General features: G+C 38.6%; 1 protein-coding gene and 1 pseudogene across 11 annotated transcripts in view; one reads left to right on the top strand and one right to left on the bottom strand.

Annotated features, from left to right (window-relative positions):
* Nucleotides 1-773, top strand: part of LOC116069348 — a 3,054-nt pseudogene extending 2,281 nt beyond the window's left edge.
* Nucleotides 1-22,647, bottom strand: part of Dennd1b (DENN domain containing 1B) — a 221,820-nt gene that overhangs the window by 62,321 nt on the left and 136,852 nt on the right. For 10 of the 11 annotated variants that reach the window (XM_031384121.1, XM_031384104.1, XM_031384125.1 and 7 more), the window contains 2 exons: nt 13,599-13,724; nt 3,929-4,030 (listed from right to left, as the gene is read on the bottom strand). In XM_031384121.1, the coding sequence (XP_031239981.1) occupies nt 3,929-4,030; nt 13,599-13,724 (228 nt within the window). The remainder of the gene's footprint in view (nt 1-3,928; nt 4,031-13,598; nt 13,725-22,647) is intronic. The other variant, XM_031384135.1, reaches the window with a different exon arrangement.

Here is a 22,647-nt window from a genome sequence, read left to right as displayed (position 1 = left end):
CTAGTGGTTTATGAGACTCTCCACCCTGTCAACCAGTAGATGAAGATTACATTCCTAGAATGAATATGCTCCCCTCCCTAACTGAACACCTTGGCTCAGGTCCCTCTGAAATTTTCCACTGTTTTTATGTTCTGTTTCCTTGGTAACTCTCTCTCCGCCCCCAGCTTCCCTTAAATACCCTACAATTCTTGTGTTCGGCGTCGAACTCCTCTGACTGGCTAGGTCATGAGATCGACCCCGGTACCGGTATCCCCAATAAACCTCATGTGATTGCAGCAAGTTCGGCCTCTCGCGAGTCATTGGGTGGTCGTGTCATCCCAAGACTTGAGTAAGGATCTTCCCAGTTCTGGGGGGTCTTTCATAACTACATGTCCCAACTGCTCCTTGTCCCAGCCTGGAGCCTACAAGAGCTGCTCCCTTGGCTGAATTTGGTTATGGCTTGTCAATTTCTCAACTGTATGCCAGGTATTTTCAGGGAGGTCTAAAGCTGTATTCCATGGAAGGAGTGGGTACCGATACAGTCATTTATTTGAAGGCCCTTTCAAGTGAGTCCTTTGGTCTGCATGGTGCCATTATAAGACCACTCCTGAAGCTGACGACTGGAGCAACCCCAGCAGTGAACCAAGGGATGCATCAAAATACAAGGCTAAGCAGGACCAGATCAAGAGTAATAGAACTTTCTAGAAAGCTGAGTGCTGTGGTCGTCTCTGAAGAAAGATTACCTTCTGCAAGTCAACCAGAGACCTATATTTCTACCAACTCTTAACCATGACCCTACTGTTATCCCAATGCTCAACTCTTAACCATGACACTACTGTTACCCTAGTGCTTAGTTTCTTCCCTTCCCATAGTGATTCCCAATGTATCTTTCACTAAAGTTGTAGCTTGAGCAATTTCTCATAGTGTCTTGCTGTGGCATCCTTAGCACCCGTCACAAAAGAGCACAGAACCTCCTAGCGCTCGTGTACCCTATACTGTGTACCTTGTTATGGAGTTTAGTGTCTGAAGTCTTCCCAGCATTCTGAGCTCCTTCCTCATTCCAGATACAGCAGGTCCTACTGTTGCTGTTGGTGACCAAACCTCCAGCTATGGCTTGGAGACTGGGAGGCATCAGTGGAGCTCATCTTGAAAATTCGGTACCGGGGTTCTTCCTGTCCCATATACATCTCCCTTAACTCTCTGATTTGGACCTTTGTGCCCCCTTCATCTGACTGCATTCTCATTGTGAGGTATGGTGCTTGGATGTTAGGACCTATCCATCTGTATCAATTTTACTTTAAAGTTCATTTGCTTATTTCTGTTCCATTGATTAAAGCACTCTAAACGTTGTCTTGGAATTTCTCATTTAAAAAAAAAAAAAAAAAAAAAACCTAAACAGCACAGTCTATCTTTACAGAAAAGACTATAATCACTTCAGCTTCGTCTTTGCCTTATTTTTTATCATATTTTATCATATAGCATAATTATATATCATAAATAAAACTTCTGCTCATTTGGCTACTAGAAAAAATACTCAATATGCACATATGAACAACTTGGTGATATTTCATTCATATAATTTATTTTTACTTTTATTACAATTAATTTATTTCCCTGATGAAGTGTTCTACTACACTACAATTTATTCATTTAAAACCAACTCCCAGGCTGGAGAGATGGCTTGGCAGTTGAATTCACCCACTGCCCTTCCAGAGGGTCCAAGTTCCCTTCCAATATCCACCCTGGAGAAGCTCACAATGTCCTGTAATTCCAGCTCCAGGAATCTGCCATCCTCTTCTAGCATCCATGGGCACTATATCATGTGCATCTAAAATAAATAAAAAAACCCTCCCTTTCTCTTTCTCTACTCTTTTATGGCTGATATTATGCATGGGTATATATCCCTTCCTTATTTAGTTTGGATATACTGAACTTTGCAAATGAATTACATGAATTATTGTTTCAGGTATAATTCTTGTAACTACTGTCTCTGCCCTCTTCTCTGTCCTACCTACTGGAATTACATGGGACATGGACATTCTCTTCATATACTCTCTCTCCTGACTTCTTACCTTAGCTACTCTTTGTCTCCACGCACTGTATTCTGAGTGGTTTCTACTTCATATAGTTCTTCAGTTCAAGGGATCTCTTTACACTTAGATATAACCTACAGATAGTGCTTCCTGTAATTTCAATGATTATATTCTTCATTAATGAGATGTTATATTAGGGATAGAACTCAGGCTGTCAGGTATGGTAGAAAGTACCTTTACCTCAGAGTCATCTCAATAGCCTATAACATATTTTTAATAATGGTATGTGGTATAGTTTTTAATAGATTAAACACACACACACACACGCACACACACACATGCATGCACACATACACACACACGCACACACTCGATGGTCCTGGGCTGCCCGTCATGCTCTACACTTAACTTAGTACCAGCTTGGAGATAACAGGAAAGAGGGAGCTCTAAGGAAGAACTTCATCCTGGGAAATACCCAGACCGCTGTTCTAAATTCACATATGCCTTTCCTTGAGGTAAAGCTTTATTACTTAAAAGACAGTTATATTATCACAAAGTATATTTAGCCACAAATTATTTTTAATTCATCAAAACACGATTAGCATTAATTCCTCATCATACCTAATTTGAAGATAAATTTCAATTGTATGGCAATGTTTGCATTAATAGCTTTGTTACTCTGGTGCTTCTCAAAGGCACTGATGTTTGGATCCTAGCTTCGAACTGCTTACAACACCATGTGAGAATGAGTACATACTGCATGCAGAGCTAGTTTTATATTTAAAATTGCTATGAAGAATAAGACAATCAAGTAGCTATAAGTAAATTTAGATTGTGTAAATAGGAACTAAGACAACCTGATCTAAGAGATTTGTGATTACATGGTGTAAACAAAACACACACTGCCATGGCTGCAGATGGCTCAGGAGTCAGAACCACTTTAAGCTGTGGCTGAAGTTCAGGGTTCAGTTTCTAACATCCAGAGGACACCTGACTTCCCCTGGTCTCCAAAATCCCCTGTAAACATTTGATATATAAACCTCACATAGCATAGGCATATAAACATAAAACAAAAGCAAAGCAAAGCAAAAACAAAAACATTAACATACAAGGCACATGCCTTTAATCCCAGCATTTGGAAGACATGGGCAGGCAGATCTCTGTTCAAGGACAACCTAGTTTGCATATGATGTTCCAGGCCAGCCAAAGGTACATAGTGAGACCCTGTCTCAAAAAACCAAAGACCTAGTATCTCTGAAAACTAAAATATCTGAATTATGTCAATCTTGGCTACTCTGAAATAATAATTAGATGTCCTAAACAAAACTCAGGACATAGACTATAATTATGATTTAAATTTATATTATCAGTTGGATTATCTGTGATGATCTCAGTGTGTTCAGCATGCAGGTCCATTTCTGTGGATATACAGCCTTCTATAGTGCATCCCGGAGTTTATCAACTTTTCCTGAGGCATTAAGATATTTTTCTTTCAGTTTTGAGATTATGAAATAATTATATCATTTCTCCCTTCGCTTCCCTTCCCTCCCTCCAAACCCTCCCCTTTTGCTCTCTTTCAAATTCATGGCCTCTTTTCTCACTAACTGTTATTGCGTACATGCACATGCATATACAGCCTGCTCAGTACAGCACTGTCACTCAGATATATGATTGCAGGACCAAGCATCGGTGTGTCCCCTTCTCACCCTCCCTAGCATTTCAACTGCATACGATGTTTCAAGAGTGCTCCACCAAAGGAGCATTAAAAGGCATTCTTCTTTCTACCATACAAAGACAACTTTCTGATTCAGAGAAGATATTTCTCAGGACATGTTTGTTTGTTTGTTTAAACCTGGGTGTAGTTTTAGACGGCAGTGTTCCCTGTGCAGAGCAAATGTGTGCAGGCTCACTCTTACCTGCTTAAAGAGCTGAAGGTTAACTGCTGTCTCCAGGAACTGCTTCATCACACTTGAGCGATGCTTTACAAAGCTCTCCTCACAGAAGGTGATGGGCTCGCCCTAGACAGAAGTAAAGATGTTCAGGACATCAATAAAAGGTCAGTCAGAGAGAACTAGTCTCTTTACGAGACACAATGAGTGCCACAGAGAATATGAGATACAAAATCAAAAATGGATCGTGCATAGCAGCGCAAGCTTGTAGGAGTAGTCTTCTCCTGAAAGGCCTGTGCGACAGGCCTCCTCTCGGGAAGCCCTGATGCTCTTAAAACTGCTCAATCTCACTTAGATGCAAATATTTAACATTGATAGCTTCATTTTTAAGTGTAAAGATATCAAGTATACTTCAACAACTTGAAAGTCTACAGTTTACTTTTCTTGCTGATTAGACATTTTAAAACATTTTTCTCACATCAGCTTTATTCATTGTTGCATGTGATATCTGAGTATTTTGCGTGCATGTATGTATGCATGATGCCTTTGGAAGTCAAATGACAGCGTGAGATAACCTGTATCTGGAGTTATGGGTGGTTGGCAATCATCATGTGGGTGCTGGGAATTAAAAGTAGGTCCTCTGCAAGAGCAGTCAGTGCTCTTAACCGCTGAGCATTTTCTCCAGCTCAACATTCTTCTTGCTGTAAAACCTACTTCCTGATTTTGCCACTTATATTACTCACGATCACTGGTTGGTTTTCAAACAATGGAAAGTTTTATAATTATCTTCTCTTAATGATTGCAAATACAATTCTGACTCACTGTTCTGGGTCAGCTTCAACTTGGCAACTGCCTTCATGCTAACCAATGACATCTTTGAAGTGTCTAAGGGGTACTCCACCAAATGCTCCATCTCTCACTTACAAGGGCTCACACCTCACACCCAGTTACTCTCATGGACCTGCAGAGAGCCATCCCTTGTTGGCTGATTCCTCCCAATGCCCATTCCCCAACACTTCTACAGTTCACTTGGCATATCTGACATGGTGGTTCTCACCACCTATAACTACAGTGTCAGAGTATCTGATGCCCTCTCCTGACCTCTGTGATAATCAAGCATACACATGCTGCACATATATACATGCAAGCAAAAATATTCATATATATATATATATATATATATATATATATATAATAAAGTAAATTTTAGGGCTGGGGAGATGGCTCAGGGGTTAAGAGCATTGACTGCTCTTCCAGAGGTCCTGAGTTCAATTACCAGCACCCACATGGTGGCTCACAACCATCTGTAATGAGATCTGATGCCCTCTTCTGGTGTGTCTAAAGGCAGCTACAGTGTGTTCATATACAAATAAATAAATCTTTAAAAAAATAATAAATAAATTTTAAAACTAGCACAACTTTCTAATTTCTGTTTGTTGTTATGATATAAAAATAAATTAAATCTTACTAATTAACTACATTATTAACATGAAACAAAAGCCACTGAAACTGCTATTAACCAATTCTTTATGAATCTTAAAGTCTTGGCTTCTATCTTTTATGGGGACATAAGGAACATTATCGATCATTTCCCTAACAAAATGCACAAACTCAACTGGTGCCTCAGCAAGGTTTGTCTTAGTTTCATTAAAAAATCATGGGCGTGGATTATGTGCGTATTATCTACTGGCATAATTTCCCTGGTAGAAGAATCTGCAACACTAGCCTCATCTCTATCAGATTCTCAACAGACATTTAATATGCTATGCTTGTTGAGAAATCTCAGAGAGGGCCTAATAGAGCAGTGCTGTACTTACATTTGCTAAAGTTTCAGCTTTATTCACAAAATATTGAAAGCAGAGTGAGAAATGTATTCCTTATAATTATATGTTATACCACTTAATTCTACTCTAGATGATAATATAGAATAAAACCAATGTGTTAGATAAATCAAAAATATTTCCAGTAAAAATATTTCCTTCCTGCTGCTTGGAATATTGAGACAAAGGAAAATAATCACAGAGAAATAATATTTGTGTGCTCCTAATAAAATCCAAAACACTTAATCATCCAAGACTATATGTTCTCCCTGTACCCCTTCTTTTAAATGCCATTGTCAGATAGTACCTGACTGAAATGACTTAACTGAAGAGAGGTTATCACCATGATGAAGGAGGTGTGGCAGTGTAGCTTCCTGGCAGCAGGAATGTGAGGTTGCTGATAACACTGTGTCACAGTCAAGAGGGAAACTCCAAGAAAATGGTTTCTTCAAGACACAGCAGCCCAGATGCACAAATGAAATCCAAGACTGTGGCAGCATAGACAGAACCCACATAGATTCGAGCTAGATGTGGTCCCAGAACTGAAAGACAGGAACTAGCCTGGCCCCTCCTTCTAACAAAAACTACTTGCAACTGATAGCCACTCGCAAAGGAGCAATTAGTTTTCATCAACGGAGGCCCCCAATGGATCTATTAACCACAGGCTCCATGCTCAACACAGAATAAATTCAGTGGTATTTTTAAGGATTTGTTTGTCTCATAGTACTATGTTTGGGCTTTTATGGGGCGGTCTTATTGGTCTTTTGCTTAGTTTCCAATTTGTGCTTTTGTGGAGCTTTTCTTTGTTTTTTAAAGGCAAAGAAAGGGTGAAGAATTGGGTAGGTGGAGAGAATCTGAAAGGGGCTGGGAAAGGAAAAAGTGTAATCAGAATGTATTGTATGAAAAAATTTTTCATTAACAAAAAAGAGACAGAGGGAGGAGGAGGAAAAGAGGGGAAGTGGCAAGGGCAGAGAGAATGGTGTGGGGGCAGAGAAAGGCAGGCCAGAAATCAATACACAAACACAATTTGGTCCCTTTCCAAGACTACAGCTCAAAATATCTATCTCCAATGGATCTATTTCCTTTAGTTTGGTCTTCCTCTTCAAGTTTTCAGTCTTATAATATTATAAGATACCACCATAAGCCAGAGAGCAGGTGGTCAAACAGCCTGCGAGTGATGCTTAGGTTCAAACAGTAACAGTCTCCCCACCCCTATTAGGTTCATTACATCTCACAAAGAAAGCTTTAGTCAATCCAACTTCAAAGGTCTCCTTTTTGCCCAAAAGGCAAAGACTTCATTATGTCTCAGTGCCATCTCTTCCCTGAGAGTCCCTATGAATTACGTTAATATACAACTGTATGCAGCAAACATCTGGATTCCAAAGGGTGGGAGAACAACATTTTGAACTCTGTCATATTCAGATCTGTGGATCATTAATAAAATAAGCCAGATTCTTTGAGAGCAATTCCTAATGAATACCCTTTCCCCTTCAAAGGATCAAAAGCCTGGCCTTCACCATAGACCTAGAACTCCACTAGGATGAACATTAAACTCTGTCTATAGTACCGGAGACCTCTCTAACTCACAACTCCAAGTCTGTCCTCATTGTGACCAAAAACCCCTTCTGAGGGTCAGAATGGATAAGGTCGGGGCCATCCCAACAGTGACACCCCACTTTATGGCCCTCCTGGCAGTGCTCGTGTGGCTGCAGGTCCGCCTACTGTAGTAGCTTGGGTAGACTCCCAGCCCCACCCTTACTGCCTCTGCTTCTAACCCACCTAGTCTACTTAGTACTGCCAGTGTATGCAGAGCTGCAGGTCTATCTATTCTATCATGAGCAGTCTTTCCCTCCATTCTTCCCTTCTCATCCAGACCAACCCACCACATCCACATAATGCTGCCAGTATACACATGGATGGATGCAGGTCCAACTATTATCGAAAATGTAATCTTTCAGAGGTCCCATCCCTGAAGAAAATGTATTTTCCCTCTTCTGGACACCATCAAGTAGCAATAGCTTCTCAGCTCTGGATGGGACTTCATAAAATTTCCCTCATTTGTACTGGTATATTGGCTGACGTAACATATACAGGTCTTATGCATGCAGTCATAATCACTGAGAATTCATGTGTGTACATGTCTAAGACTTAATACTCACATCACAGCAAGTTAGCAAGGAGAGAACCCAAAGGGTAGTACTCAGCTAGCTTTCTCTTTCTCCTTTAGACCGAATGGCAGTCTACCAGATGCGCTAGCCACTTTCAAGATGGTTCTTCCCCCTCAGTTAATTCCTTCAGGAAAGGTTCCCATAAAAACACAAAAAAAGTAGGCCTCACTAGCTGTTTCTTAATCTGATCAAGTTGGCAAAACTAACTAGCCTATAAATAAACATCCCTTAAGCCCTTTTTTTTTTCATTTTTAAAGATTTATTTTTATTTTATTTTTATGTGTATGTGTACACTGTAGATATACAGATGGCTGTGAGCCATTATGTGTGTGGCTGCTGGGAATTGGACTCAGGAGCTCTGCCGGCCCTGTTCACTTCTGCCCTGCTCGCTCCGGTGTAATTCATTGTAGCTGTCTTCAGACGCACCAGAAGAGGGTGTCAGATCTCATTACGGGTGGTTGTGAGCCACCATGTGGTTGCTGGGATCCGAACTCAGGACCTTCGGTAGAGCAGTCAGTGCTCTTACTCGCTGAGCCATCTCGCCAGCCCCCTTAAGCCCTTTGAGATAGTGTCTTGCTATGTAGTCCTAGATACTAGTCTTGCACTCTGAGTAGAGCAGGCTAGCCTCAAACTAATGGCTCCTGAGGCTCCTGCCTCAGCCTTCCTGGGGCTGGAATTCCAGGAGAATACTACCCTACCTGGCTTCAGTCAAAAAAATTTAAAGCAATGTCTAGTCAAAGAATCCATACACAAAGCTTGTTAAAGGGTTCTCCCTTCACAGCTGTCTTTTATTGGACCAAGGACACAAAAATATATTTATGAGAAGAGATAAGATCATGAAATAATTATAACTTCTATACTTGGTCTTTCTTTGTTTTATGGCTAAAAGAAAAATACATCTCTGGGAGGGGCAGTGTGGAAGGGTGGCTGTCTGTCTGTCTCTTTGTGGTTGTAGATCGAGATGTGAGCTCTCAGCTATTCCTTCATGCCATCATGATAGACTCTAATCCTCTGAAAGTGTAAGCATGGTGTTTTTGTCACAGCAATAGAAAACTAGACAGAGGCTGGTCCCAGGAAGGGAGCTATTGTTCTGATAGGCCTAACTATGCTGCTTGGAATAACGTGGTAGACTATGAGACTTGCACTAGGGAAGTGGTTAAATGTTGTAACAGAACCTCCTAGTGGGAGCTAGGAAGACAGTACTACTGAGAGCAACGTTGATATGGAGGCTCATTTTAGAGAGGAACAATATTATAGAGGGCTAGAGATTGGTCTTGTGATATTTTGGCAATGAATGTGACTGATTTCTGCCCTTGTCCTAATAATTTACATGTGACTCAACTGAAAAGTAATGAACTCATTTTCTTGGTAGATTTCAAGACAAATATTCAAGACAGACTACTACTCATCTTGATCCACAACATAAGGCGGAGGGGTGGGGGTAGGGTACATGGGGAACGGCATGAATCTTCTGAATCCTCGAAGCCTACCTTAGTGGCAGTTCTTACTAATTGCACTTGTGCAGCTCTACAATGAAAAAGAACAAGTAGAGCAAACGAAACAGAGAGGACACAGCTTAAGACAAAAAGAGTGTCAGGGAATGCAATGGAGCCCAGACTTCTGCTGAGAACCAAGACAGCTAAAGAGGCCTGTTCTGAAAGACAATGAAAGAAGCAGGAAGCGGAGGACAAGAGTGCACCTACCCAGCAGAGGTTTCAACTTGGGAAAAGGAAAGGCCAGTTTTGCTGCTGCTAAAAATAAACAACGACAACAAAATGAAAGCTGCTACTGATGTGACTAAAGGTTTGGTAGTCAACCTTGGCAGTGTCCACCACATGGTGCTAAGCTTTAGAACTGTGAGAGATACACAAGTAAAGGGGTCGCAGACTCTCCCTCCACGGTTAAGAAGATCCACTGAGGCAGGCATCAGGAGATCCCTGCAGATCCAGGAGAGCTGCATGGGAGAACTGGAAGCAGCAGAACAGAGAAGAGTGTTGCATAAAGTCGAGCTGGAAGGGTGGAGCCATCTACGGCCTTCACATCAGGCGTGGAGCTGCAGGGTGCAGGGTTTACAGTGCTGGATCTCAGTCTTGGCCCAGTATATTCTCACTATGTCCAAATTCCTTCCTTTTGGAGTGATAAGGTATATTTTGTGCCACCATATGTTGCAAGTATGTGATATGATTTCTTATTTTATGAAGGATTCAAGTGAGGAGAGTCCCTTGGGTCTCAGAAGAGACTTTGGACTTTTAAACTGTGTTGAGTCTGAAAAATCATGGGGATTTTTGAAGTTGACCAAATGCATTTGGTATTGTGATATGGCCACAAGCCTATACGGGCCAGGAAGTGGAGTGTGGTAGCGTGAATGAGAATGGCCCCAAATGTCCAAATATTTGAATAATTGGTAGACTTAGTAGAAGTATTTTGGAAAGATTAGGAAGTGTGGCCCTGTTGGAAGAGATGTATCACTAGGGTAGGGCTCTGAAACTGCAAAGGACCCATTGCTCTCTTGGCCTCACGGAGGTAGATCAAAACATGGGCTTAAAGCTGTCTCTTTGCTCTGCCATCATGGTCTCTAATCCTCTGAAACCAAAGCCAAATTAAATGATTTTTTTTTATAAGTTGCAAAATACTTTATGTATTTTGTTATAGCAACAGAAAGACATCTCATAAGACAATATCTAATGATGCATTTTATTTGTAATAGAAAAGGAATTTTCTTCCTTGATAAACATGATTCCTTAAAATAGTAAAAGTTACTCCTCAAAAAGAGAAAACAAGAGGCCTCACAAGTGGCAGGGTAGCTGGGACAGGATCCTCTCAACCTCCGTCCACACCTAGGAAGGACAAAAGATCCACAGCCCTCTCTGTACCTTTCCCACAAGTGGATCCTGTCTGTAGGGTGTGCTCTGACCCCAGGACTCAAGGCATCAGCACAACCACCTGCGCCTGGGTTTTACCAGAGGAGAGCTGATCTCCCAGAAGTGCTGACACAGGCTTACAGATTCACAGGAGGAACAAGCTCCAGCCAGAGACAGCAAGAACATCTAACACCAGAGATCAACAGATGGTGAAAGGCAAACACAGGAATCTTACCAACAGAAACCAAGACTACATGGCTGCATCAGAATCTAGTACTCCCTCCACAGCAAGTCCTGGATATCCCAAAACACCAGAAAAGCAAGATTTGGATCTAAAATCATATCTCACAATGCTGATAGAGGAATTTAAGAAGGGCATGAAGAACTCCCTTAAAGAAATACAGGAGAACACAGGTAGAGGTGTACGAGCCCTTAAAGAGGAAACAAAGAAATCCCTTAAAGAATTACAGGGGATCCCAAGTAAACAAGTAGAAGCCCTTAAAGAGAAAACAAAAAAATCCCTTAAGGAATTAAAGGAAAACACAAACAAACAGGTGAAGGAATTGAGCAAAACCATCCAGGACCTAAAAATGGAAGTAGAAACCATTAAGAAATCACAAAGAGAGGCAATTCTGGAGTTAGAAATCCTAGGAAAGAAGTCAGGAAACATAGATGCAAGCATCACCAACAGAATACAAGAGATAGAAGAGAGAATCTCAGGCGCAGAAGATACCATAGAAAACAGTGACACAACAGTCAAAGAAAATGCAAAATGCAAAAAGTTCCTAACCCAAAACATCCAGGAAATCCAGGACACAATGAGAAGACCAAACCTAAGGATAATAGGAATAGAAGAGAGTAAAGACCTCCAACTTAAAGGGCCAGTAAATATCTTCAACAAAATTATAGAAGAAAACTTCCCTAACCTAAAGAAAGAGATGCCCGTGATCATACAAGAAGCCTATAGAACTCCAAATAGACTGGACCAGAAAAGAAATTCCTCCTGCCACATAATAGTCAAAACACCAAATGCACAAAACAAAGAAAGAATATTAAAAGCAGTGAGGGAAAAAGGTCAAGTAACATATAAAGGCAGGCCTATCAGAATTACAGCAGATTTCTCACCAGAAACTATGAAAGCTAGAAGATCCTGGGCAGATGTCATACAGACCGTAAGAGAACACAAATGCCTCTGCTTCCCAAGTGCTGGGATTAAAAGCGTGTGCCACCACTGCCTGGCGATTATTTCCATTCTTTTAAAAAATGAGACTTATAATTTCTAAGACTTTCCACATTATATAAACAATGAGGTACAATATTTAAATTTCTTTAATACCTTAAAATGTACATACTTTAGAAAAACTAGTATGTGCTATGATTGAGATGTCTCCCCCAACGGCCTATATATTAAAGGAATGGACATTAGTCCATGAAGAAAATGGAAGACTGTGAGAAGACATGGAAACCTAGTAGAAGGTTCTGTTCATTCTGACATGCCCTTGACTGGGACACACAGAACCTAGCCCCTTCCTCCTTTCTCTTCATCATGTCCCAGTCATTCTGTGTGGACTGTTACTCCCCAGTATGGCCCCTGTCATCTGGTACGGCCATACCTGATTCCCAAGAGCAATAGGACCACCACACACTTAAACTTCCTGAATTACAATGCAAAATAGGCCTTTTCTTTTCATAATTGATTTTGGCAGGTATTTTGTTATAGTGACAAATACAGAAATAAGATAGAGAAGATAGGTAGGTAGACAGCTAGACAGACAGATAGATAGACAGACAGGAAGATATATTCATCCACTAAAAACTCTCTAGTAGCTCAAATCTCCTTTAAGTGCATACGAGCTCCACAATGAGAGGCACTAAGAGGACAGGTTATGGTCAACACGTCTGCATATGAGCTGTGGAAGACAAAGCAGGGAGGCATCAAAGTTTTCCCTTTCCGAACATGCTTTAGACCAAGGGTTAAAGGTAATCTAGCAGGCCTTTGTGCTACTTTTTATTAATCCAATGTGTTTAACTCTTAAAATGTACACATTTGGGCCAGAGAAAGGTGCTTGACCTAAAATGTCAGAACCTAAGGTCCAATCTGCAGGACTTCTACAATAGAAGGAAAGAAATGACGCCTTGAAGGTGTCCCCTGACTTCCACATGCATGCTGTGGCACACAAAATACAAATGTAAAGCCACAGTAGCAACTTAAGGATCTGGCCCTGGAATGGTCTTTTAGGGATCATTTATAAAATCAGCCTAGCAGCCTGGAGAGAAACAAATGTACTTGACTTGTACCATTCTAGACCAGTTAAATTCTTAGATATAATTGAGTAATTTTAGGGAATTAAAATAAAAGGTATGATGTGACAGAGATGCTAAATAGGCAAGGCCACTTCAGAAAGTGTTATAAACCAGGAAGACATTAAATATTAAAATACTGCCACGATTTAAAGTGCGAATTTTCCTACCTTCTGCTTGCCCCTGTCCTAACTAAGCTATTACGTTCTACTATCTCCTGAGTTTTATGGTGATTTTAAGAAGATTGGGTAAGTGATTTTAAGTACTTGAACATAAATTATCAATTCACTCAAAAGTAAATATTCCGATTCTAGAAATCTAAGTTGGTGGCAGGCTAAAGATCATGGGGAACATGAGCTAGCGATAACGAAAAGAGCTAAAGCAGGAGCTGATAAATTGCACCAAAAATAATCTTTGAAGCACGTTTTGAGTTTTAAAGGAGAGCCTCAATGATTCCTTCAGTTGTGACATTAAGGCGTTTCCTTTTTCTTGCCTCGTTCTAGGGCCTATGAAAAAGCAGGTACAACAGTGGTGAAGCATTGCTTACAGGCTTGTATCTCAGAGCATCTCTGTAGGAGCCAAACAAAGCTGCCTGAGCCCTCAGAAAGGCCCGAGCCACTCCATCTCCCGTAGCTGTGGACTGCTTCTTCAGCTTATTTTTCAAGGCCGAGACCTGCATGGCAGAGAGGAACAGTTAAATTAACACCTCAGAAATTGGTACAGCGAGGTACGAGCCCAATCAGCAGGCAAAGCGCAATGTCTGCAGCTCGGCCCAAATCCATCCTCCTCCAGATAGCTTATCTCTAGCTGCACAGAGCACCTGCTGCTCTGTTAATTGAAACAAGAGCAGGGGAGGATAGCAATGTGCTAATGCAAATTGGTTTATGCTCTCTTTTTCCTCCCAAGGCCTCTTGACATAAATAAGCTTTAATTATTTACAGTAAACTGCTTGTGAGGCACTCTCCTGTAGATTTTTAGCAATTAGAACGTGTGTCTACTTGTTTGGAGGTAAAGCTGGTTCAGGAGTGTTCGCTTCTGTTGTGCATTGTTATTTGTTATGAGTCCTTCAAGATCATTTACAATTTTATTTTCAGTTTGGAGGCGTCATTTGCATAAGTAATTTTCACTTTTTACCATTAACAGAAGACAAGAGAGAAGAGATAAAGTTATAGAGACCATATTATGAGTGGAAAATTATGTAATGTAAGTGTTATACATTGTCTCATTTAAATTTCATCATGTTTTCCTAAAAATAAATTCATGCTCTCATTTAGAAATGGGAAAAACGTTGGGGTAAATGATAACAACTGCCTTGTTTTGACAACTGGCTACTCTGGGATAAAGCTGTGATACAAATCTAGTGTCCACTGTTTCTCTTTACCACATGCTAGACTGGAGTTCTATATCACTGCCACATTAATCAGTGATCAAAACAAAATACTAATGTTTTGAAAATAGAGATATTTTATCTGGGAATCTGCAAACCTTGAAAAACTGTTAAATTATTACAATATTTTCTACCAATTCTATCTTCTAATTTCAAGTTCTCTGCACTTTAGAAATCAACTCTGCTCATGGATTGATCTTCAGGGAGCTCACTCCCACCCAGGATGTTAACTCTTTTTATTCATTTCACTAACTATTGTCAATCAAAATAGAAAACTAAAGTCTCTACTCCTGAAAACACAAATGTGGGGCCATCCTCTGAGATCAAGGGGAGAGGGAATGGGGGGGAAGAACGGTGAGGGGGACGGGGGTAGCATTTGGGGTGTAAACAAATAAAATAATTAATAAAAAAAATAAAGAACAATGTGAAGTGGCATCACAAGTCTATTTTCTTATAGAAATAAAAAATAAACTTAGATGAATTTAACTGTACTGCTCCTTCAATAAGGCATATTATCTGTATAGACTTCTAGGTAATACAATATCATTTATCCTTCACATACATGCAAGAGGGAAGGTTTTTATTTCTTTGTTCAAGTAGTCCTGACTACTCTTGTAGATGCTGATTGTAATTGAAGTGTGAACCTAATTAACAACTAAACTTTGAATAATGCTAATGAGAAATGAACACAGCATCACAGGAAAGACCAGCTCTACAGGTGATAAACCTTCACAGTAGTGACATTTTCCAGTGTAAAGTCACAGTTACTGTGATCTCATCAAAGAAACAGACCCCCATTGGGTCCAATTATAACTATAGTTTTGAAAAATTATCGAGTTATGGTATTCATAATCTATGCAGAGAGGCCTTTGTGGTATAGGTCTTCTCCCCATAGCTGTGATCTTTTCAATTTATATCTGAGATCCACAGACTCAGACGAAAGTTTACAGCCTAATCCATTTAGTCACAAAGTGCTAAAGTTGATTCATTTCAGAGAAAGCTTTTATTTTAAACACTAACCTCAGTTTAGGTAATCCATATATTCAAACAATAATGCAGTTTAAATGTATCTTAGGCTTAATGCCCTTTATTCTGCTTTGAAATACTAGTTATCTAATATTTAAAGAAAAAAGTGACAATTATCAAAATATAGATTCAATAATTGTTCTTCCCATAAAGATTATGATACAAGGAAGAAATTTCCAGTGGTTAAGAACATTGCGATAGCTAAATGAATACTTGGCTTTTAACCTTTTCTACCAAAAATAATGAAAAATAACCCCACCTATTTACAAAAGCCATTCCTTGTATCTTAGCAAAACGAAGTTCCTCAATTTATAATTTTCAGTAAACAGGCATTTCAGTTCTTCATGAAACAAGGAACCAGTACTGATAGGAGAGTCAGCACGCAGTCATGGAAACTGCAAGCCTCATACATGGCAGCCTTCCCTTCCCCAGGCCCTGCACTGTACAACTGCTATCCAAACTATCCAGGAAAATCTGTCACAGCGCCAAGCACTTCCCCACCAAAGGAGGACACTGCCTTCACTTCTACAGTCAGTCAACTGGTGAATGTCTTTGCAGACATCCAGTATACAGGAAAGAAAAGAGAAAAATGAAGTCCCTATTCTATAACTATGTTTCCCAAAATGGCAGCCATCAGCCTCATGAGCAAATAAATGTCCCTACCCAGGTCCATATCTTGTCCAGTTATAAAGGAGACCTCATATCTAGAATATTCTGCACACAAGGAAATCTCACACACATTTTATGCTCACTATATTTTTGAAACACTATTTTGAGCACGGAGTTAAATAAAATCCATCATTAAATTAATTTCACCTCTTCTTTGAATTTATAAATCAGATTCTAGAAAACTAGTGATGCGCACACTGTGTGGCTCTCCTTGTATTTCTCTTGGTTAGTGGTATGGTAAATGACCATCCTATCTAATTTCATATAAATATATAAGGGTTAAAATTTCCCAGCAAGAAATATGCTAATTTTTTCTTTGTTTATTTCTGTATTATTTCAAGTATGTTACAAAGACCTTTTTTCTTTGCTTGCTCTAGATTGCCACAATTGTCACTAGATCTAAGCAGTTCCAAGAGGCAGAGAGATAAGTGAATTCAAGATTTCTATGTGTGGATACAGATGCTCAATAAATAGTCTATCAAGTGAAATTGTTTTAAAAGTCCATTTTAGAAATAAGTGAATTAATCTAATGTAAATTGACTGTATTGAGTCTTGCTGTGTTCAGTGGTCTTTAGATCACTGCAGTAAATCAACACTGGTTACCATTGCCCTTTGGTGCTAATTAGCTTTTAGCAGTTTATAATCTATAATCTGATGGTGTCTCTTCTAAACCCTTTGTAATATCTGCTCTGGGAGACAGCAGTTTCTACTTTGGTTCCAAGCTTCTACCTTTAGGTATGAAATAAATGTACATCTTCCTATGTAACTGGAAAACTTAATTAACATATAATTCAGAATTCAGAAAAATACTTAGACCTTTGGTCGTGAGGCGACCACAAATCCTTTTCCACTAAAAAGAGCATGAGTTGTTTTTAACCTTAGGAAAGTACTATACTGAACCCTCATTTGCTAAAGATTACATAACAACTCATATTACACTTTATTTTAGACACTTTTCTGCCTATAAATATATTTTTGGTCTAGCTAGATATTTCCAGGTCAAAAAATATTGAATGAAAAAAAAAACCTTTAGAAATAACTATTTTATTGCTCATCTTACGTGTTTAGATTCCCTTTATATAAGGAGAATTTGGGTTTCGAGGCAATCATTCTTAGCATTAGAAGCAGGATTTTAGCAGTGGGAGTTTACAGCAAAATCAATAATACTGACATGAACTGTCCACGTTGTCCCTCTTAGCAATGAAGTGACTGTGAAGAAAAAGATAAAAGTCCAGAAGTAAACAGGGCAAACGGTAGAGTGGGACCACATGCTTGTCACATCGGGCAAGGAAGTCAGTAAGTCTGGAGAACGTGCATGTCTGCAGACATTTGCAGAGAAACCGCGGGGGTTTCTCTTCACTTCTAGAATATCACTTGGATAAAGAAAAAGGCCCCTTTACCTAGGTATTCTAATTTTATTTTTAGCATCATGGTAAAGAGCAAGGATGGAAATGATTGGGCACAACAATGATCAGCGTGGCCTAACCCCTAGGAACCCTAAATGCCATGCAGACCTCGGCTAGTTATCTAACGATAGTCACGTCACGGATATAAAACTAGCACTCCATTAAAACAGCTAAAGACCTAACTATATTCTAAGTCTTGTTAATAAATATTATTTTTACCCCTCCACAAGAAAACTTCTCTTTGCAACAAATGGAGATGATTACAGAAAAACACAGCTGATCAAAATGCAGCATTGTGGAGCCCAGGCCCAAATGACACATCTACAAGACAACACCTGCGCCTAAGGCTCAGGAACCTTGACCTAAGAGGGGCAGCTGATGAGAGGTTTGCTGTGAGGTTGTGCCTCCTACAAATGTTAGCAGGTATTGCCATAAAGTCTCGCCTACACGAATGCCCAAACACGAGCAGAACAAGGACAACACCGACAGGCATGATAACGTGGACAGAGGAAATCCAAGGTCTCAACCCTACATAAAGAACACCAGGTAATTAAGAAATTCTACAAAAAATAATGATAATAATTCTGAGTTGAAAAGAGCATATTTAATTATTCAATGCCAAGTGATCACCCCTGGGAACATTCACATACAAGTAACTAAATAGGTTGCATTTATATATTCAGAAATACGCGCACACATGTTAACAATAATTTTTTAAAAGAGTAATACTTTGATCATTATGTAAGCCACTGATATGAAAAAAACACAATGAGCTTAGCTGTGCTATGAAAGGCTTATGTAAGTTTTTGTGCAGATAAAAATGGTATCTAAGCTTTGCCAAAATGATTTTCGCTTCAGTTTCCTGGTTGTAGAGCTGATAGCCGCCAGTTCCCAGCCACCCATTCTCCCTGAACTTTGTAATGGCAGTCCTAAATCTGAACAAAGCATGCATAACCTAGTTATTGCCTTTGTGACTTAGTATAGGACCAAGCAAATGGAATGTGAACTGGGCTGGGCGAACCGTACTTAGTTTTCTCATTCTTCTGAAGAAATGAAGAAAACATTATTTGTAGAAAACAAATAATGGAGCAGATACCTTAGCCTGGAGGGACGCTGTGTCTTAAAGAGGCAAGTTGCCTCACAGCTCAAAACAATGTTCCTTTTAATTATTATACAATAAATAATTTTTACCATTTTGTAAGTGATTCCTTTTTTCTTTTGGATATTACATTATAATTATAATAGTATACCCTTTCCTATCCCCTTTCCTTGCTCTCCTTCAAATCCATGGCCTACTTTTTCATTAATAGTTGTTATATGCATCTATGTATACACCTGCATATTCCTGAATATAACCTTCTCAGTCTGTATGTTACATGTATATGTAATTTCAGGTCTGACAATTTGGTATTGGATAAAAGAAATATTTTGATCAAGACTGATCATTCTCTCTGCTATGAAATCTTAACCTGTACCGTAATTTTTCACTTAAAGTAGAAACAGTGTTATACAACAGAATGTTCCTCATATAAGAGCATAGACCAAACTGTAGTTTCTCATACTGATGAGCCTGAAACTTAGCATTCAATGAACCAATACATCATCAGTTGCCAGCCAGGCCATGAGGAAATAATCATCTAAGCCAGAGAAGAACACTGAGCTCTCAAAATCCTGTACATTACTATGGAAGGCAATTCCTTCAGGGACCATACAGGTTAATGCTTAATTTATTTTCCCTGCATCTAAGCCTAGAACAGGTCTATTCTCCATGTCTCAATGAACTAGAACTGCCATATCAATCTCTTCAGCTGTACCTGTTCCCTTTCTTTATAACATTTGTCTACATCTATGAAACTAGGTGAGTCACTGCCAAAGTAAAGTGCCTTTAAACAGAAATGTGTGTTTTCTTATTTACCACTATATTATCAGCTCTTAGCAGGATATGAGTACACAATAGGTGCTTGATAAATACATGCTGAGCCAATAAATGTTTCAAAGTGAAGTAAACAAAACTGACTGTTCCAGAGATGAAGTTATCTTAACTCTAGTTTTCTCAATCAGAGCATCTATGATGAGCATCAGGATCATAATGCATTTTCAAGTTCACCAAGTCATTATGATATGAGCAAAGTTTAGAACAGTTCCAAGGAAGTGTGCTCAGTATTACACACTACAACACTGTCTTCAGTATGGAGATCCAAGGCTTTATAGGACTAGACTAGATGGGAGAAGACTTTAAAAGATGAAAATGAAAGTTTGCCATTCCACTGGCACTCCTAATTAGCATTAAGACAGCAGAGAAGCATGCTACTAACACAGCATATGTAGAGAGCAATGGGGGCAGGAGGGATGGGGAATGACATCCTTTAAAATGAAAGGCCTGAGGAAGTCCATAGAATCCATGAGCATTTACAGACACTAAAGGCAGCAAACACTACACTTCATAAATGACAAAAAAAGAGGATATAAAGAGCAGACTCAATAAAGCTTGGGCAACCTTGATGAAAACATTCCCTTGAAGGCTCCTGAAGATCTCTTACTCAGTGAGAGAAAACCGAGATCCCTGAACTAGTCATAAGCACATCAAAGGTTGACAGTGTTCCTATCTTCCCCGTCCTCTTCTTATATTTGAGCCCTATATATTTAAACTACACAAGAAAAGAGTAGAGAAATAGTAACATCTGTAATATTTTACCTACTAGCAAACAAAAAAAAAATCCTCTTCTTTTAAAATGATCACATGTAAGAAAATAATCATTTTAAAAGATGATAAGTTTTCACAATTAGGAAGCTTTCATAGTGTGGGCTTTTCCAGTTAGGCAGGAAATAAAATGTATTATATTATATGTATTATAAATTGTATTATAGGAAAAAAATACATTCTTGATTTCTTCTTTTTTTCCATTATGAAAGTCAAACAAAAGTATTCTTATATAATAATCTAGATAATAACTACACTGAGATTTTAAAAAGCAAACTTCTGTGTTAAGAAATTTAAACAGGGTAACTGTATCTCTCATCTGTAATCACTCATCTAATGCTTCCTAATTTATAAAGTATAAAATGGAGGATGGCATAGCTAAGGAGTGTGACTGACACCTGCACCCTGCTACCTGAGGATGAGAATGCACACTCTTCCTCAGGGACAAACTGAAACCAGGTTTATTTCCTAAAGTCTATTCGACCCATTAAACGTTCTCCATGTTAGGCTATAATTTGAAGAAAGCTCTATTCTTTTTCCAGTACAGACTCCCACAAGCATTTCTTAGAGACTTCACTGACCATTCAGCACAATCAAGATTCTAGCAGAGCTGTGACAAACCTGGAAATAATGTCATACTCTCGGGGGCCTTATCTTCTTTATAACACATACTGTGACATTTAACTTGTTAAAGCCTTCATGTTAAATTAGAAGATCCAGTCAATGAATTAAACATTTATTGATAATATTCATGACCACAAGAGACTAATTTATATATCTTATAATTTTAAGTGAATTTTTAAATCTTCTGAAATAGCCAATCCTTTTCTAAACTGATTCCCAAACAAATAAACTCTCTTAAATGTAGCTACTAAAAAATTTAACATAACATCTGTGTTTTGGGGGTTTTCTCTAGTTCTTCGGGTTCCTCATGATTTTTTGTTGACCATTGGAAAATTATGTCTTTCCTTTTTCATATCACAATAAAGTCCTTAGCATATTCCTTCAAAAGATATTCTAATCTATAAGTGTAACAAGAGGAAGAGTTTACATAGGATCATTTATAAGAAGCACTTCCTCATATTTTAGTAATTTAAAAGGTCTTATACCAAACATAGCTATCTGGTATAACAGCGTCTAAGTTAGAAATAGCACACAGTGGATGTTTGATATTTGTGATTTTAATTATACTGATTATTATACATAATAACATTTAAAGGCAGTAGTTTTATAAATGCCTATTGTAGAAAAGAATATTTTCCAGCTATACTATTTGCAAGATGAAAATACCCTTAAAAGCAGTGCTGAAAAAATTTAAATCAAATCTATCAAGTTCTGATTCTTTTCACAAGGCAAGAATGGCAAGCTGCCTTTGAAAAGAACTGCAAACAAGCTACTCATTCCTCATAAATGTACCTGACACTTATTCTGAGGGACTGTGCTCTATATGTGGGACACTGATACAAGGACCAACTTTATCCACTAAAGCTCTAGCTATTAACAGTAGACTTCCTGTGCTTCAGTTTTCTTCCCTAAAATAAGAACATGCTCTTTAATGAAGGAAAATTATCTAAAGATGGTTATGCACATTGCGGATTTGTCAGCTGTCACTTCTCAGCGGCTTTCACCTCGAAAACTTGCTTTATAATTGCTCATCTTAGCATTCCTAGAAAACATACTTCCTAAATCATACTATAATTCTAATTATCAGCCTGATTTTCCAGCAAGTAAATAGGTTATGCTCTTACTTTATGAATAGTTAACATTTTCCAAATTATTATAAAATATTAATAATGATAAAATTAAAATGAACAGTAAGGCTAAGAAACATAAAATTTTAAACTGCTTTATCGTTAAACTAAATTTGCCTATAAATATATAAAATGAGAGGTTTCAATGGTTCATTTTCTGAAATTAAATGAACTCATTTGAAATTTCCCGTTATATATAATTGAGCCTTTTCTCCACTCTCATAAACACACTACAATAACACTAACTTTGATTGATGGTTACTTAGCCATAAAGTTTACTTCTTTTTTTCCAAATACTCCAACTACATGTTTGAAAATGTCTACCACATTTTCATGCAATATTATGAAAATAAATGCACAATACAAGCTACAGTCATGTGTTTCAATGTGTCACTGTCTTCAAAAGTTGTTCTGTGAAATAATATCCTTAATAACATTCACAATAAAACACTTGAGATCAGTTTATTTTTCTTTTTTTCTTTCTTTCTTCTTTCTCTCTGATTTTTTTTATTTTTTGATGATCCAAATCTATAGTGAAATGATGGAATCAAAACGCAAAGTGTTCCTGTCAGAAAACAGGAAGCAAGGTTCTCCCTCCCCTCCCGAGAGGAAAACAAAGGACTCCTGGAGCGTGCCCTGATTTATTTTTCCAATTT

Source organism: Mastomys coucha, unplaced genomic scaffold (genome assembly GCF_008632895.1).
Source record: "Mastomys coucha isolate ucsf_1 unplaced genomic scaffold, UCSF_Mcou_1 pScaffold1, whole genome shotgun sequence".
Lineage (NCBI taxonomy): Eukaryota > Metazoa > Chordata > Mammalia > Rodentia > Muridae > Mastomys > Mastomys coucha.
This window is presented reverse-complemented; position numbering and strand designations above follow the sequence as displayed.